Below are 14,111 nucleotides of genomic sequence, written 5' to 3'. Positions count from 1 at the left end.
GTTTAGATATGCAAAAAATTGCCCTGATGTGCTTTACGATAGAATGAAGTGATTATTGGCTTCTAAATAGGCTTCTTAATCCTTAATAGGTAAAAAGGCAACAAGCCATATAACTTATTATTTTCTTTTGAAAATCACACATGATTACCTAAAACTAAAATCACCTAGGAATTAAACAGCCAAACATGCAATCCTGCGTTATCTATGCTGTACATAGAAGGTCTAAGAAAAGACATGCATTTATTAGTTTCAATTGTAAACAGCCAATGAGCTCTATTAACCTACAATAAACAAATTTGTTTATGAGGAATGGTAAAACTTCATTGAAGTCAAGTTAGCCCAAACGTAAAGACCTATGTATGATATCTGATATCTCCCGATATCAGATCGTTCTAAGTCTGATTTTGCCTGACTACAATATTTGCTTGACAACAATAGTGTTTATCTTAATGCAGAATGAAATATCTATTTAGAATATTTACACCAATCCTGTTACAGTATTCACAACAAAGTGCCTTTAATTCTCTAAATTAAAATCCATTTTTTTTTTCATTGTTTCGTATGACGTGTAAATATCGTAGCTAAAAACATAGAGAATGGACTGAGCGTAAGTGGAGCAAACTGAGCAAAAAATATAATTAAAAAATGATCGCGATCCACTGTTTTTTCCAGATGGCTGAAACTCAAAAAAGTTGGCTAAATTACTTTTAAACAAAAAAGTAAGTGTAAAACTCCAAGTCCTATGTAAACTCCATGGTCTATGCTCTATTGTCTACGCCCAGTCCATTCTTAACACTAGCAGTGCATGCGGACCGTCAGCGGATGCAGGTGTTGCGGGTGTGGCGGGGGCTGCGGGGGTGGCGGGGGCGTTACCGTCGTCCGACGACGAGCCCCGCGGCCGCCCGCGCGGCTGGTACTTCATCTGCACCTTGCGGTTGATGCCCGAGAAGTGCCCGTACCTGGGTACAATGCGTTTTGTTAATCTGTGGAGTGCTGGAAACTTTTAGCCACATAATAATTTTTTAATTTAATTTTTTTTCTTTCACTTTCACACCAATCCGGGGCGGATGCCTGACCAACTCTACCCGTGATGACCCAGAGCAATCGAATTTATTCTATTCTTTCAGTTTTATGTGTCTAAGGGACACATCGCGCAACATCTGCAAGCTTTTTTTGAAATTATTATTTTGTTTAAAAAAAAATCTTTATAGAAAACAAAAAACCTAAGTCATGAAAATAATTCTGGTTGTGACGAGAATTATAACTAATTATCATTACAAAATTTATAAATTTTCATTAAACTTCTAGAGAATTGTAAATATTGCGCTATTTTATAGATTTGACGAAATAATTAACGAAATTGAAGTACCACTCACATCTCTAATACGCTTTTCAGTTGTTCCAGTTTTCCTTGTTTTTCTTCGATTGGTGGATCAGCGTGTCTTGTATGTATGTCCGCTAAAAGCGCGCGAGCGATGTCAAGAATTTCCTGCAGTTGCTTGGGCTTTTTTAATTTTACATGTCCTCGCTTGAAACCATCGTATTTCTCAAATATCTCAAAAAACCTAAAACCATTTGCAATATTTTTAGACTATTTTGAGTTTATATTTCTACTATCAAAGTACTATTTTTTTCCTTTAAATTACATTTGAAATTCTGATTGCATAACACTTTATGGTATTACATACTTGCGCCTTAGTTAAGGTCAGAAATAAATTCTAAAAAACATGTGTTAGGCAGACATTTTACAACGTTATACCTTTTTAAGGATGTGATACAGGAAATACAAAAACCCAGATTAATTTCTATTTTCTAAATATTTAAAACGAATTTTAAATAAGTAATAACTCACCTAGGATGCCGAACTTCAACTTTCATTTTCTGCTTAGGTGTTCTATCTCCATGTCTGATCACGGCGACAACACATCGCAGTTCCATCATTTTCCCAAACGTAGTGGGCACTATGGGTGGATCATCTAATTGGAACGGGACTGACCAGGGTATGTGCAACGTTGGCGCCAATTCCCGTAAGATCATATTACCAAGAATTTTAGCGCAGTCATCGTAATATTTATTTGAATTTTTCACAAAAGAAAATCCGTTCACATCACACACAAAGGACTTTCCGTTAGCTCTGAAAGGAAAATTATATCAATTCCCATTTTATTCTTCCTTCAGTCGGTTACTTGTCTCTTTATGAACATTTTGCGTGTACATTAGCTTTACAATGTTGCGCTGTAACCTTGGCACGCACGATATTTTATAAACAGACTAAAATACACAATGGATTAAACATCTTTCTTTGACATGAAAATTGTTTTACATTTGAGACACGGGAATATTTATAAAAAAAATTAAAGCTGGCAAAAAAAATTATATTGCACAAATAAGAATCCCTTGTTTACCTTAGTAAATCGAAACCACAAACGGTTTGTTTGAAGGCCAGACAGACTTTCCTCGATATAAGTTTTTCCTGGTTGGACAATATGACTGGATAGCGAATCTCTTTGCCCTCTGAGTCCCTTTCAACTTTACCGTCGAGAGCTGGGCTCTTACGCGCTTCTGCGTGGGCGTAGTCTGGCCCTACTGTATACACTTTTACGTCTGTTCCTAAAATACCAAATTTTGAATTACTAACGAATATCAAAAAATCTGAAAATAAACATGAAAAATCAATTGTAATAAATAACAGTTTACACAAGTCAAATAAATAAACGAAGCTTTAGGGAAACCAAGAAATAAACTCTGATTGAGTCGATCATGCAGAATCTGTAAATTTATTTTCATTGCACTTTTTCTTTCATAGATGACTTACCATCAGTAGGCATAAAATCTTCATAAATAAATGATCCAGTTTTACGGACTCGCGATTCTGGCGAATATATGCTGCTACGACTACCGATCTGAAAAACATCATTGGCATCACCCCCTTAAGATACTCAAAAGAAGAGCACACGATATTCTTAACAAATAGTAAAAAGCATCATAAACATATCATTCATAGTTCTTCATCTGCCATTGAAGACTGCGCTTTTACTAAAATATATTCAAGCGTACATATTTATGCGATTTAACAAAATACCTTTCTAAACAAGCGCTGGCTACCTCCGCCCGCGGAAGTCGGGTAGTAAATGTAAATATTGTGGTCCTCAGCCGACACCGGCTTTTCCACGAACGGCTTGTTGAATACAACACCGTTTACTTCCACATGATCCTCCGATTCCACTAACTCGTGGTCTACCGAAAGATAAACATACCACAATTATTTTTTAACGAAAAATTAACTGAATACTACGTAAATCAGATCCAATCAAAAAATGTTTACAATTCATCATGAGCATTAATACCATACATTACTCTTTTCTTTTATCTTCTAGAATAGAAGAAAGCTCGACATATTATTTTAAAGCAAATGTAAAGACGTGTTACCTTACATACCATCCAAGTCTCTGTAAAAATTAAACCGAAATGGTATTTTGGATCGGAAAAATTGAGGGATAATTGAATGGATAATGTGTAGGGCTTTGGAAACTTTTTAAGTATTGGTAATGAAATATATTTTACTAACGTTTTGGATCTGGTGAATCTCTATCAAGAACAGCATACCGAGGAATTTCTATTCCTTCATTTTCTAAAATGGCGTATACTCTTCTACGATCCTGAGAGAAATAGGTAATATACATTTATGTTTTGTTTTTTATATATTTATTATTTATTAATATGAATAAAATTATTTGAATTGAAATGATTTCAAAACTCACTTGTATATCATATTGCATATGAAGGTTGTTTATAACGTATGGTTTACGAAGTTTTTCGTACTGTATTGCTTTATCAAGCGGAAATCCTTTTGAATGAAAGGAGATCAGACAGTCACATATAGGCCACTCTTCGACAGGTTTCTGTAAAGTAAGAAGTTTTAGCCGACTTTACGAGATTACTTTTTATTAAACATTTCTATAATGGTTAATATAAAACCTGTATAAGTTAATATGTAGTACATATAACATTCACAGAAATTCAAAATGAAAGATGATTATTGTTAGTGCGAAATAAGTAAAAAGCAGTGAAACAAAATACTATTATGTCATTTAAACTATAATCTAAGAAAAACTAGAGCTGCTCTTAAAGAAGCAATTTTAGTATATTTTGTTCCACATATTGTTAGATATTCACAGAACCTTGAGTATAACCTCCTCAGGAAAAACGAGCATTTTAATATACTCGAATTCATCGAGGCGTGTGAGGATCTCCTTCATTGGTTTCGATTGCGACTTCTTGGCCATGGCGCATACGCCAACCACCACTTTCTTACCACCGCCATCTCCGTTGGGGTCTAATGATTCGCACAGATCCAACTCGCCCTGTAACAATACAACAGAAATAACAAATATTTCACTTACTTTGACTACCTGAGGTTCTTATTTAGGCAAAATTTCTGAACTGTAAGTATATATTGTATAATCTATAAATAAAAATGAAAAATGTGTGCTAAAGATCAAACTCGAAAATTTGGCTTTTTTAAGTTTTTGTCAAGGCTGTGCTTTAACAATAACGTTATAAAAAGGAAGGTCCCTATAAAAAGAAAAACTAACCAGGTAATACAGTAATGAGTATGTAATGTAATCGAGCACATCAGCGGGTCAAGCCAAGTTCAAGCATACGATTTACATTATAATATGATCTGAGTAAAATTTAAAATTTTATATTCTTCAAATTCTAATATATCTTTTATAATAATTAATGTTCATAAATGCTGTTGTTTTATATGATTTTAATGTACCTATTGGTCTAAGATCCGAACATAAGGCGAAAAAATTCAACGGCGTGATAATAGAATGAGACCAATTTTATAATTAATTTAGTCTATTAAAAAATGTATTAAAAATGGGTTGACTGGGAAAATCCTGGACACGACATTTTTAATGAATTTAAAAAAAACATTTTTTTTTAATTAATTGCAGTATCAAGATAATAATAAAAAAAATAATAGACTTAAAGTATGAAACCTACAGAATGTGCAGTCATAGTTTTCTAATATTTACCGGGACAAACGGCTAGGTTGGCAGGTATAAACAGGTATGTCGGTACCAGTTACTTTCACTTGATAGGATGATGAAAAAAAAATTATGTCAGCACTGTTTTATTACAAAATTGTTTTATTATCTCGAAACTGCAATTAATAAAAAATAAAAATAAATAAAAAAAATTTAATTCATTAAAAATGTCCTGTCCAGGATTTTCCCAGTCAACCCATTTTTAATACATTTTTTAATAGACTAAATTAATTATAAAATTGGTCTCATTCTATTATCACGCCGTTGAATTTCGCCTTATGTTCGGATCTTAGACCATATATCATAAAAATATTTGAAAGAATTCAGTGCATAAACAGACTATAAAAAGATTTTTAAAATTATATAAAAATAAAATTCGCAAGCAAGCAGCATATTGCAAGGTTGTCTAATTTTATAAGAGATGAAAGTTAGAACAGAAATCAATACATCACAATCGCATTGCGCAGCATCGAGAAGTGGATGCAGTATGCACATATCTGGTGTAGATATGCATTAAACGTCCTTGATGCAAAATCAATATGGGTTTTGTATGATAAAGGAGAGATAGGTAATCAAGACTAAAATATGTGCAATAAAGTTTTATTTTTTTTTATTCCATACACAAAACACATTCAGATTAAAAATTGATTTCATAAACGTTATCAATATAGTTACTTACTTAGTTAAGTTCAAAAAAATACATTTTATTATTTTGCTAAAAATTTTTTTCCTTATAGAAACATGTCTTTATCAAATCGGTTGTAAATGACAAAAGGTTTGATTTCATTTTTTAAAATTAGTCCTCGTGATCAGGTGCATATATCCCTGCTCTCTCTAGGTCTCCTTTGCCATCGGAAAGTTGTACTTCATCATAATTATTCTTTATCATACTTTCTAATAAAGTTTTAAAGTCTGTATTATGTTGGCCACCGAATAAGTTTCGTAACTTTTCTAACTTTTCTGGCTTTCTTTGATCGGAAAACAAATTTTCAAATCTTTCAAAACTTGCAAAAGACCGTGTATACTTTTGTTTGGGAGTATTTTTCTTCCAAAGTTTGGATACCTCTTCCAGTTTTGATGGCACGTACGACCGAGCAAAGAAAGCAGTTTCGGGTAATTTATTTTGATCAATTAGTAGTTGAAGACATTCGTTTAACTTATTAAGGGTAAAATAAGCCATGAATGCAATATTATCTTGCCCATCTTCTGACGATTTCTTTGCAACTTCTTCTAACAAAATTTTGTCACCTGAACTGACTGCGAAAATCAATAATGAGCTATAATCGCGCGCATTTATGTAGGCGAGTTTCGTCAATTCTATTTCACCAGCTTTTGACGCAAGTGTACCTAGTCGAGACCATCTTGCTTCAGAAACTTTAGATGGTGCACCCTCTGCTAAGGTAGCTTCTTCGGCGAGGTACTTTGCACTAATAAGATCACCAATAGAAACAGCAATTTCAAAGCGGTGCACAGGGTCGGTAGAAATATTCATAGCCAGCTTTTTGTGGCCTTGTTTTTCCAAAAATTGAGCTAATCTTAAACGATCCTTGAAAGGAACATAGTAATAGAGATGTTCAGCAGTCTCCAGATCTTGCCTCATAACAGCTGTGTAAAACGCGAGTTCGTGTTTGGCAAGATAATAGGACACAATATTAAGGTCTTTATCGTTCATATATAATCTAAATTCATTGGGTGCATATCCGAGTACATATATAGGATGATCAACATTTGAGATGTTAACAATTTCTCCGCCTACATAATAATTAATGTTATTGTATATATTGGTATAAATGAAACAATCTCCAACCCAAGAACCTGAATTTACGTTTTCTTGAATTACATTGATAACCTTAAAAGCATTATTGATACCATCTACAGATATTTCGGCATCATTTTCTCTAGCGCAAGCTACAGCATTTGCATCAAAACGCAACATATAAAATGTTTCATTTTTAGCCAAACATACGAATTCAGCATTTTCAGACCAAAAAACATAACGTGGTTGAATATCAATTCTGCGGATAAGATCCAAATTTTCCCAGTCATAAAACGAAAATGTTGCGTCATTAATCGATTTAACACCAAGCATGAAGCCTCCGAAAATATTTTCAGCACCATATTTTGGCAAGAAACATTTGACTTCCTTAACCTTTTGACCGCCAGAGCAAAAACGCATCGCCGTGCCCTCCACGCCAAGCCACAAATTCAATGAGATAACCTTGAAAATAGTAGGGATTCCAAGATGTTATCGATAAACATAATAATTCACGTCTGAATATTTGAATAAACAGCTTATAACACAAAAATAATATTTATTTAACCTCATCTCCTACTGTAAAAACTTAAGACCACATTTATAGCAACTATCAACAAAAAAAATCAACCTTTTGAGATACAAAAATACATATAAAATTGCAGCAAGTTACAGCACTATTCTCTATCAGTTACGCCCCATTGGCATGTATACATGCCAATGGCGCGGGCAACCATCCTTTTTTTTATAATCTCTCGCTTCTGATTAGGGATGTGTAGCTGTACCTATATTATTATAACTTATCGAGTTTATTTATTAAGTTTATATGAACTATAGGTATTATCGTGGAGTGTTTATTTGTAAATATCAAAACAACTATTACCTTTAAATAAAGGGAATTGCATTAAAACTACATATTTATTTTCCAATCATTTAGTTTAATACTTGAGTTATTACAAATACTAATTATATGTAGGTACCTATTTAGGTCAATTACCATATTTTGATATGACATAGCGACAATTTGTATCATAAGAATATTCTAATAAAGGCACTGATTAGACTTATTAGGTAATAAATTTTGAAAACTTCTAAAATGCGCAATAGTTCTTCTGTACTATAAAACTCTTCACTTGCCATTTTTGCGATTATAATATTGGTAGATACCTACTCGATAAAATATTTTTACAACTTTCGCACTTAACAACACGGCACGCGCTTACGACGTCACCAGTCCGACATCTATTCATGTCAATGGCGCAGAAGGGATTGCATATCGATACTGTGCTAGGGATGCGCATGATTGGCGAAAAGGAAAATATTCAAATCAACAATATCCACAATATAGACAATATGGTATTATACCAAAGAATGTAGTATTTACCTTTTTTCTCAGTGACTAAGCTTATATATTTTTTTTGTAGTTATTACAAAAATTAAGCGAATTAGAGTAATTTCGCTGAAATTTTAATGAAGTTACTTGAATATTACACTACATCACTAGTAGGCACGTATACATGTCATTGGCGCGAGAGAACATGCTTTTTTAGCCATTAATTAAGTTATTTTTTGTCATCAAATATTTGAATAACTACTTGGCAATTTTGTTTATTGTGTACAATTATGTAATAACTGGGGATTCAGTTCATAAACTGTATAAATAAAACACGTAAAAGTAAAGGTTTAATATGTTTATTTTGTATTTATCTATGATCTGTTTCTTGGCATGTATAGGTGTCGTTGGCGCACAGGGCACGATTGCGCATGACATCTATAGATGTCATTGGCGTTCAAAAGGTTAAAACTCTTAAAAATTCTTATTGTCGTTGAGTTTTCCAAAGCAGCATATCCGGAGCTATCAAAGGACCATACAAATTCCTGTGCTATACCAAAAGCTTTGGTTCTTAATGCTGCAGCTGTATATATGATGAACTCCCCGTCGCCACACACAGCGACGAACCGATTGTTTGGACTATAAGCAATTGAGTGTGGATAGACTTCACATGTACCCATGTCTTTCATGGAAACGATGGGTACTATTTGGCCATCTTCCAGGTCAGTACCTCTTGGTAATGGCTTTAAATTTACTTGCTGAATCTCATAATGTTTAGCACGTACAACTTTATGTCCATTGACATCCATTGATATGGCTGGTTTTTCTTTTCCTACTTGAACCATGATAAAACCTTCATCAAACCCAATAACGATATTATTAGATTTGTTAATTGATGATATGCTCCAAACTCGCTCGAAACTGTAGTTAAGAGTTTGTTCAAGTTTAAAAACACCAACTTGCCATATTTTAACTGTGCCATCCTCCGAGCCTGTTAGGAGAATAGGAAGTTCAGTGTGAAATACTACTGCTGATATGTTTTGTTCGTGACCTTCTAATGTTTGAATACAAACTTTGTTTTGATAATCCCATATTTTCACACGACGATCATCTGAACCAGTAACCAAGTAGGGTTTGTCTCCACTTTGGTGATAATCAACACAATTGACACCTTTTTCGTGACCTTTTAGAGTGAAGTTTGCAGTGGAATATTGAAGCTGCCAGACTTTCACCGACATGTCAAGACTTGCACTTGCGAACGTATTAGCATCTTTTGGATTAAAAACTATCTGCATAACATAATGAGAATGACCTTTAAAAATTTGTTGGCATGTCCATTTAGAATCCCAGTTCCACAACTTGATCAGCTTATCGTCTCCACAACTTAAGACGTAGGACTCTGCTGGATGTATAGCAATACATCTGATGTAATCCGAGTGCGCTTTAACATGATATACTTTTTCTAAAACATTATAATTGTAAACTGATAATTTCATATCATCTGAGCCTGTAATCACCCAATTCTTTCTTGCAACAAACTTCGCTGTTCTCACTGGCAAATCACAAACTGTGAATGTTTTTATTTGTTTTATCGTCTCGTAGTTCCATATATTAACTACTCCGCTATATAGTGAGCAAAGAAGCCAGGGCTCCGTAGGGTGTTGATCCACACATTTAACGCGATCCGAATTTGCCGACAGGGTTTTCTTGATATCAAGTTGTAGTGGCATTGTAGAGATCGAATTTGAATATAAGTTGACAAATGAAGAAGCCTAAAGTTTGTAATCACTGTTTTTCTTATTTTTCTGCAGGATACCGAGAGAGTTAGATCGAGACTAACGCGGTCCTAGTGCTCAATCGATCGATTCGACGGTCGTAATACGCATGATTCAAACTTTAATATGTAAAGGATATTTATGTTAGAGCTTGCACAATGTTAACTCATACAATAAAGAGTGGGGTCCATATTATATACCATATATTATCCCAATTACCGTTACCATATTTCATAATAGTATTTTATTTCAGAAAATGTATGTTTTATTTTAATAAATATAGACTCTTGCGTCTGAAGGTTCGACGATAGAAACCATGGTTGCAAGTAAGATGTGGCGTTTGTTACATCAGACAAAAAACAGTTAGATATGTAGGTTTTTTTTATATAAATTTCTTAGTTTCAATCTTTTAACATCTTTCCATGTAAAGGAAATCTCAATATATGAAAAGAAAATAACAATATTTCAAAATTTAAACTAATTTTCACGTTCGTTCCTAACCACGGCCGGCCGCGGCGACACGACGCGATCTCCATAGTTTTATATAGGTAATACTAGTTGCCCAGCAAACGTTATTCTACCGTACTCTTGTCAAATAACGGGTATAAAAAATAGATGTTGGCCGATTCTCAGATCTACCCAATACAAAAATAAATAAATAGTCAATAGGCATACAAAATTTCATGAGAATCTATCCAGCCGTTTCAGAGTAATCGTAACGTAATCGAGAGTTTTCAGGTAACTAACATTGTGAAAAGAGAGAATTTTATACATATAGAGACGATATAAGTACATATATAGAAGAGATAGAGATGTAATTGTAACATTAGTTTAATTAATTTTTATGTTTATTTTCAGAATTATTTTGTGACACACATTTAGTAAAAACGAAATCCGAATAAGATTCAATTTATGTAGTTCAAGATTACTCTAAAGCAAAAAAACTTTATTATGACATAATCAGGGTCATACACAATAGTCATTGTATCCAAATAACTACAGCCATGGCCCCATTGAAGGCGAATCAACCGTATATTTGGTCAATTATGTTTATTTATTTAGTAAATGAGGGACATTAAATATTTGTCTGCCATCTGCTACTACAAAATATACCAACTATTTTTTTATAAAATTTATTTCTATAGAAATTTATAGCTTATAAATTTCTATAGAAATAAATTTATCATGTTTAATGGAATTATTTTTATTGATAAAAATCATATCATGGTGTCTACCATGTCCCGATAGAATCATATATATTAGTTCTGTATTTCTTAAAACAATTATAGGAATAACCTTTGTTTTCAAAATATCAGCCGAAATCAATTTTAAGTGGGATCAAATCCATCATTTTATAGTAAATTTTAATAAACCAAGCTCTCAAAATGTTTGATCGAGGTATCAAGCACCTCATTATGTTATGCTTCAAAAAAATAAAAAAATATGGGGGTCTTCAAGCGAAGAGTGAACCGGTATCTACTAGGGAAGCGCGTACCATCTTAGACCGCATCTTAGCTTTCCATCAGGCGAGATTGTGGTCAAGCGCTTCCCTATCTAGTGTAAAAAAAAAATGTCCTGATAGAGTAATGAGTAATTTGTATGAGATAAGATACTCCACACCTTAAAAGCAGTGGAAAACAAAGTCTTTTATTAGACCATTACATTGAAACCCTTTTTTCAATTCCTTATCTTATGTAATACATGTTGCAATAATATCATTACATTCTTAATTTCTAGAAGTATACATAAAAATTATAACATTAAACAAGGACAAATATTTTAAAGTTTTATGGAAGGATTAATAAATGAATCCACTTAATTACTCCAAAAATTACAAACAAAAAGTATTGCTCACATCAGCTAAACATTCATCACAATAACAAAACTCATCATCACTCAGTTCTTTTATTTTCTTACTCCTCCAGCGTTTCAAACGCCACCAATCCTTAAGCCACTGCCACTCCATAACACACAATCATATCAATGTTATCAAATTATTTATAAAGAAAATGATAAGTTTACTCCAATGTGATTGGTTGTCCACTGCTCTACTATACATGATAACCAACAAGACTGACAAATTAACACATTACCTCACTTGTCATTGTCATAAGATCCATTTGTTTGTTTGTATTAATTCTCCCCACTACATATTATAATTTATGATAAAACTTTATAGCCTTACTGTTCCTATGTATTTTATAGCCTTACTTGTGTGGCTTCCTTATCAGTTTAGATTTTAATATGTGTGAAGAACAAATGGTATGAATTAAACATTAAATATGTGACCAAGAATATGTACATAGTAAACAGTGACATAATAGTCGTAGATAAAACTTAATGTTATTCTAATAACATTAAAACAAATATTTTTGAAAGAAATTGAGTTTCTATTATTGTTTTCTAAAAAAACTCATAAATGTTGAAGAATAATAAAATGAAAGTATTCATACAAAACAAAGGTAATAAAAACAACATGCATTGTTTCGATATACTCAACTTACAGGTGATCTTATAGGCACAAGATTTCCGTCATCGCCAACATAAAACTGTGGTTGAGTAGCTTGTCGCAACCCTTGATAGCCATGTTCTAATTCAGTATATGACATTACCTACATATGTTATTAAATATATCTTAAATAGTGGAATGTTTGAACATAAGCCAGCTTTTTCGGATTGAAAATTTAAATTCGTAAAAATCAAACAAATTCCTGTGATGGAACTTTGGAAGTTTTAAATGACATTGACGTTAAAGTCAAAGTCAAAAGTAAAGATTCGACAGACCACAGAATAAGTATTAGCCAAGAACTAAGGCCAAGAAGCTTCTAATACACTGGAGATTTCAGTATGAACATTAAAAGCTAGCGCACACGAGCAACTTTGTCTCCCCAACTATTTTGTCTCCGCAACTATTTTGTCTCTCCCATCAATAGGCATGACGAAAGATTTTGAAATCCTCTTCCATAATGTGTGTATACGTTTACTATACAAGAAAAACCCTATATTTCGGTAATATACTTAAATTAAATACAAAACAGCTCGCAGGTGTCATGGCGTAGGCGTGACGTCACACTTTGGTAAATACGTAATTATTTGAACGCATTGCGAAGAAAATTAAAAAAATATTTATTTAATATGTGTTATAGAAACGAATTTCAAATTTTATAAGTGGTGTGCAGTATTGCAGTGTGAATCCACATAAAAATAATGCTCAAAAATGTGTTAGTAATTATTTTAAGCGAGAAAATAATAAGAAATGATTGTATAAAGTTGGCGCGGAGAACCCCGAACCATGTATTCGTGAATTCGCAATTATATTTCTGTTCTGAGTCGATAAAGCATACGTGAAACAATAGAAAATAAATAAAACTGCGTATTCTCAACATATTCATAACAACAAAAAACATCTGACGTGAGTTGTTTACTTAAGCGTGACGTCACGCGTGTTTTAGTCAAAATGGCCAACTGCAGTATTTCAATAAATAAATAAAAACACTTTATTGTACACACAGGTTGACAGAAGGAGAATAAAAATCAGCACAAGAGGTTAAGGTACAGTAGGCGGTCTTATCGCTCATGAGCGATTTCTACCAGACAACCAAAAAGCAAAGGAGAGCTGGGAAGTAGGAGAGTAGGCGCGGTACAATAGTGAAAGTTACAGTAAGACGTAACATGTACAAATATTGCACAAAGATAAAATAAAATTGTAAAAATACTTAAAAAACGGAAAAATATTAGGATACTAAACTAAACATAAATATAATACACATATATGGTAAATAGATAAATATATATACATATAATTAATATACAATATATATATATATATATATACATATAAATTATAAATATACAATATATATACAATACATATAATATATACACATATACTTACACATTATATAATGTTATATACTGACCAAAACCAAATTAAATTGAGAAGATAGAAAAACTTTGCTTTGCTTGCTTGATTAGTGAGAGTTCTTAATTTTCCTGTCGCATGGAACTGTAATGTTTTTTGAGACTGGCTTTAAAAATTGGTAGGCTTGGAGCTCTTCTTACCGAATCTGGTAGGGCATTCCAGAGGGAAATGGCGGAAATGGTGAAAGAGGAATGGAAGAATTTGGAATGATGGGGTGGAAATGATAGCGCGAGATTGTTTGAGGATCGTAAGGAGAGAGTGTGGTTAGAGG

At 33.0% G+C, this 14,111-nt stretch overlaps 2 protein-coding genes across 12 annotated transcripts in view; both read right to left on the bottom strand.

Annotated features, from left to right (window-relative positions):
• The window catches only part of l(1)G0196 (inositol hexakisphosphate and diphosphoinositol-pentakisphosphate kinase), a 32,076-nt gene extending 19,438 nt beyond the window's left edge, over positions 1-12,638 (bottom strand). For 2 of the 11 annotated variants that reach the window (XM_090105549.1, XM_090105551.1), the window contains exons 1-10: positions 11,774-11,957; positions 4,182-4,364; positions 3,762-3,902; positions 3,569-3,659; positions 3,083-3,237; positions 2,816-2,903; positions 2,406-2,652; positions 1,853-2,134; positions 1,377-1,565; positions 814-959 (exon numbers count right to left, since the gene is read on the bottom strand). In XM_090105549.1, the coding sequence (XP_089961675.1) occupies positions 814-959; positions 1,377-1,565; positions 1,853-2,134; positions 2,406-2,652; positions 2,816-2,903; positions 3,083-3,237; positions 3,569-3,659; positions 3,762-3,902; positions 4,182-4,364; positions 11,774-11,884 (1,633 nt within the window). In that variant the 5' untranslated portion in view covers positions 11,885-11,957. Of the gene's footprint in view, positions 1-813; positions 960-1,376; positions 1,566-1,852; positions 2,135-2,405; positions 2,653-2,815; positions 2,904-3,082; positions 3,238-3,568; positions 3,660-3,761; positions 3,903-4,181; positions 4,365-11,773; positions 11,960-12,422 lie in introns of those variants that run through there. The other 9 variants (XM_090105556.1, XM_090105557.1, XM_090105558.1 and 6 more) reach the window with 6 other exon arrangements.
• LOC149906058 (coatomer subunit beta'-like) lies at positions 5,818-9,929 on the bottom strand. Its single transcript, XM_090105560.1, has 2 exons — positions 8,613-9,929; positions 5,818-7,205 (listed from the first exon to the last, which is right to left on the bottom strand). Exons 1-2 carry the CDS (start codon positions 9,871-9,873, stop codon positions 5,854-5,856), a joined length of 2,613 nt encoding a protein of 870 aa, XP_089961686.1. The 5' UTR covers positions 9,874-9,929; the 3' UTR covers positions 5,818-5,853.
• Positions 12,639-14,111: the final 1,473 nt, after the last annotated feature.

Source organism: Colias eurytheme, chromosome 9 (genome assembly GCF_061535395.1).
Source record: "Colias eurytheme isolate Ceu_HAF_F1 chromosome 9, ilColEury1 Martin Lab GWU primary, whole genome shotgun sequence".
NCBI classification, from domain to species: Eukaryota; Metazoa; Arthropoda; class Insecta; order Lepidoptera; family Pieridae; genus Colias; species Colias eurytheme.
Note: the sequence above shows the minus strand (reverse complement) of the source record. Positions and strands in the feature narration are given on the sequence as shown.

Bases quoted from the DNA above. Each gene is read 5' to 3' on its own strand.
- LOC149906058 (XM_090105560.1), bottom strand. From the start codon at position 9,873: ATGCCACTACAACTTGATATCAAGAAAACCCTGTCGGCAAATTCGGAT. The intron at 7,206-8,612 runs TTAACCTTTTGA...GCGGTCAAAAGG, and splicing joins AATAAGAATTTTTAAGAGTT to TTAAGGAAGTCAAATGTTTC.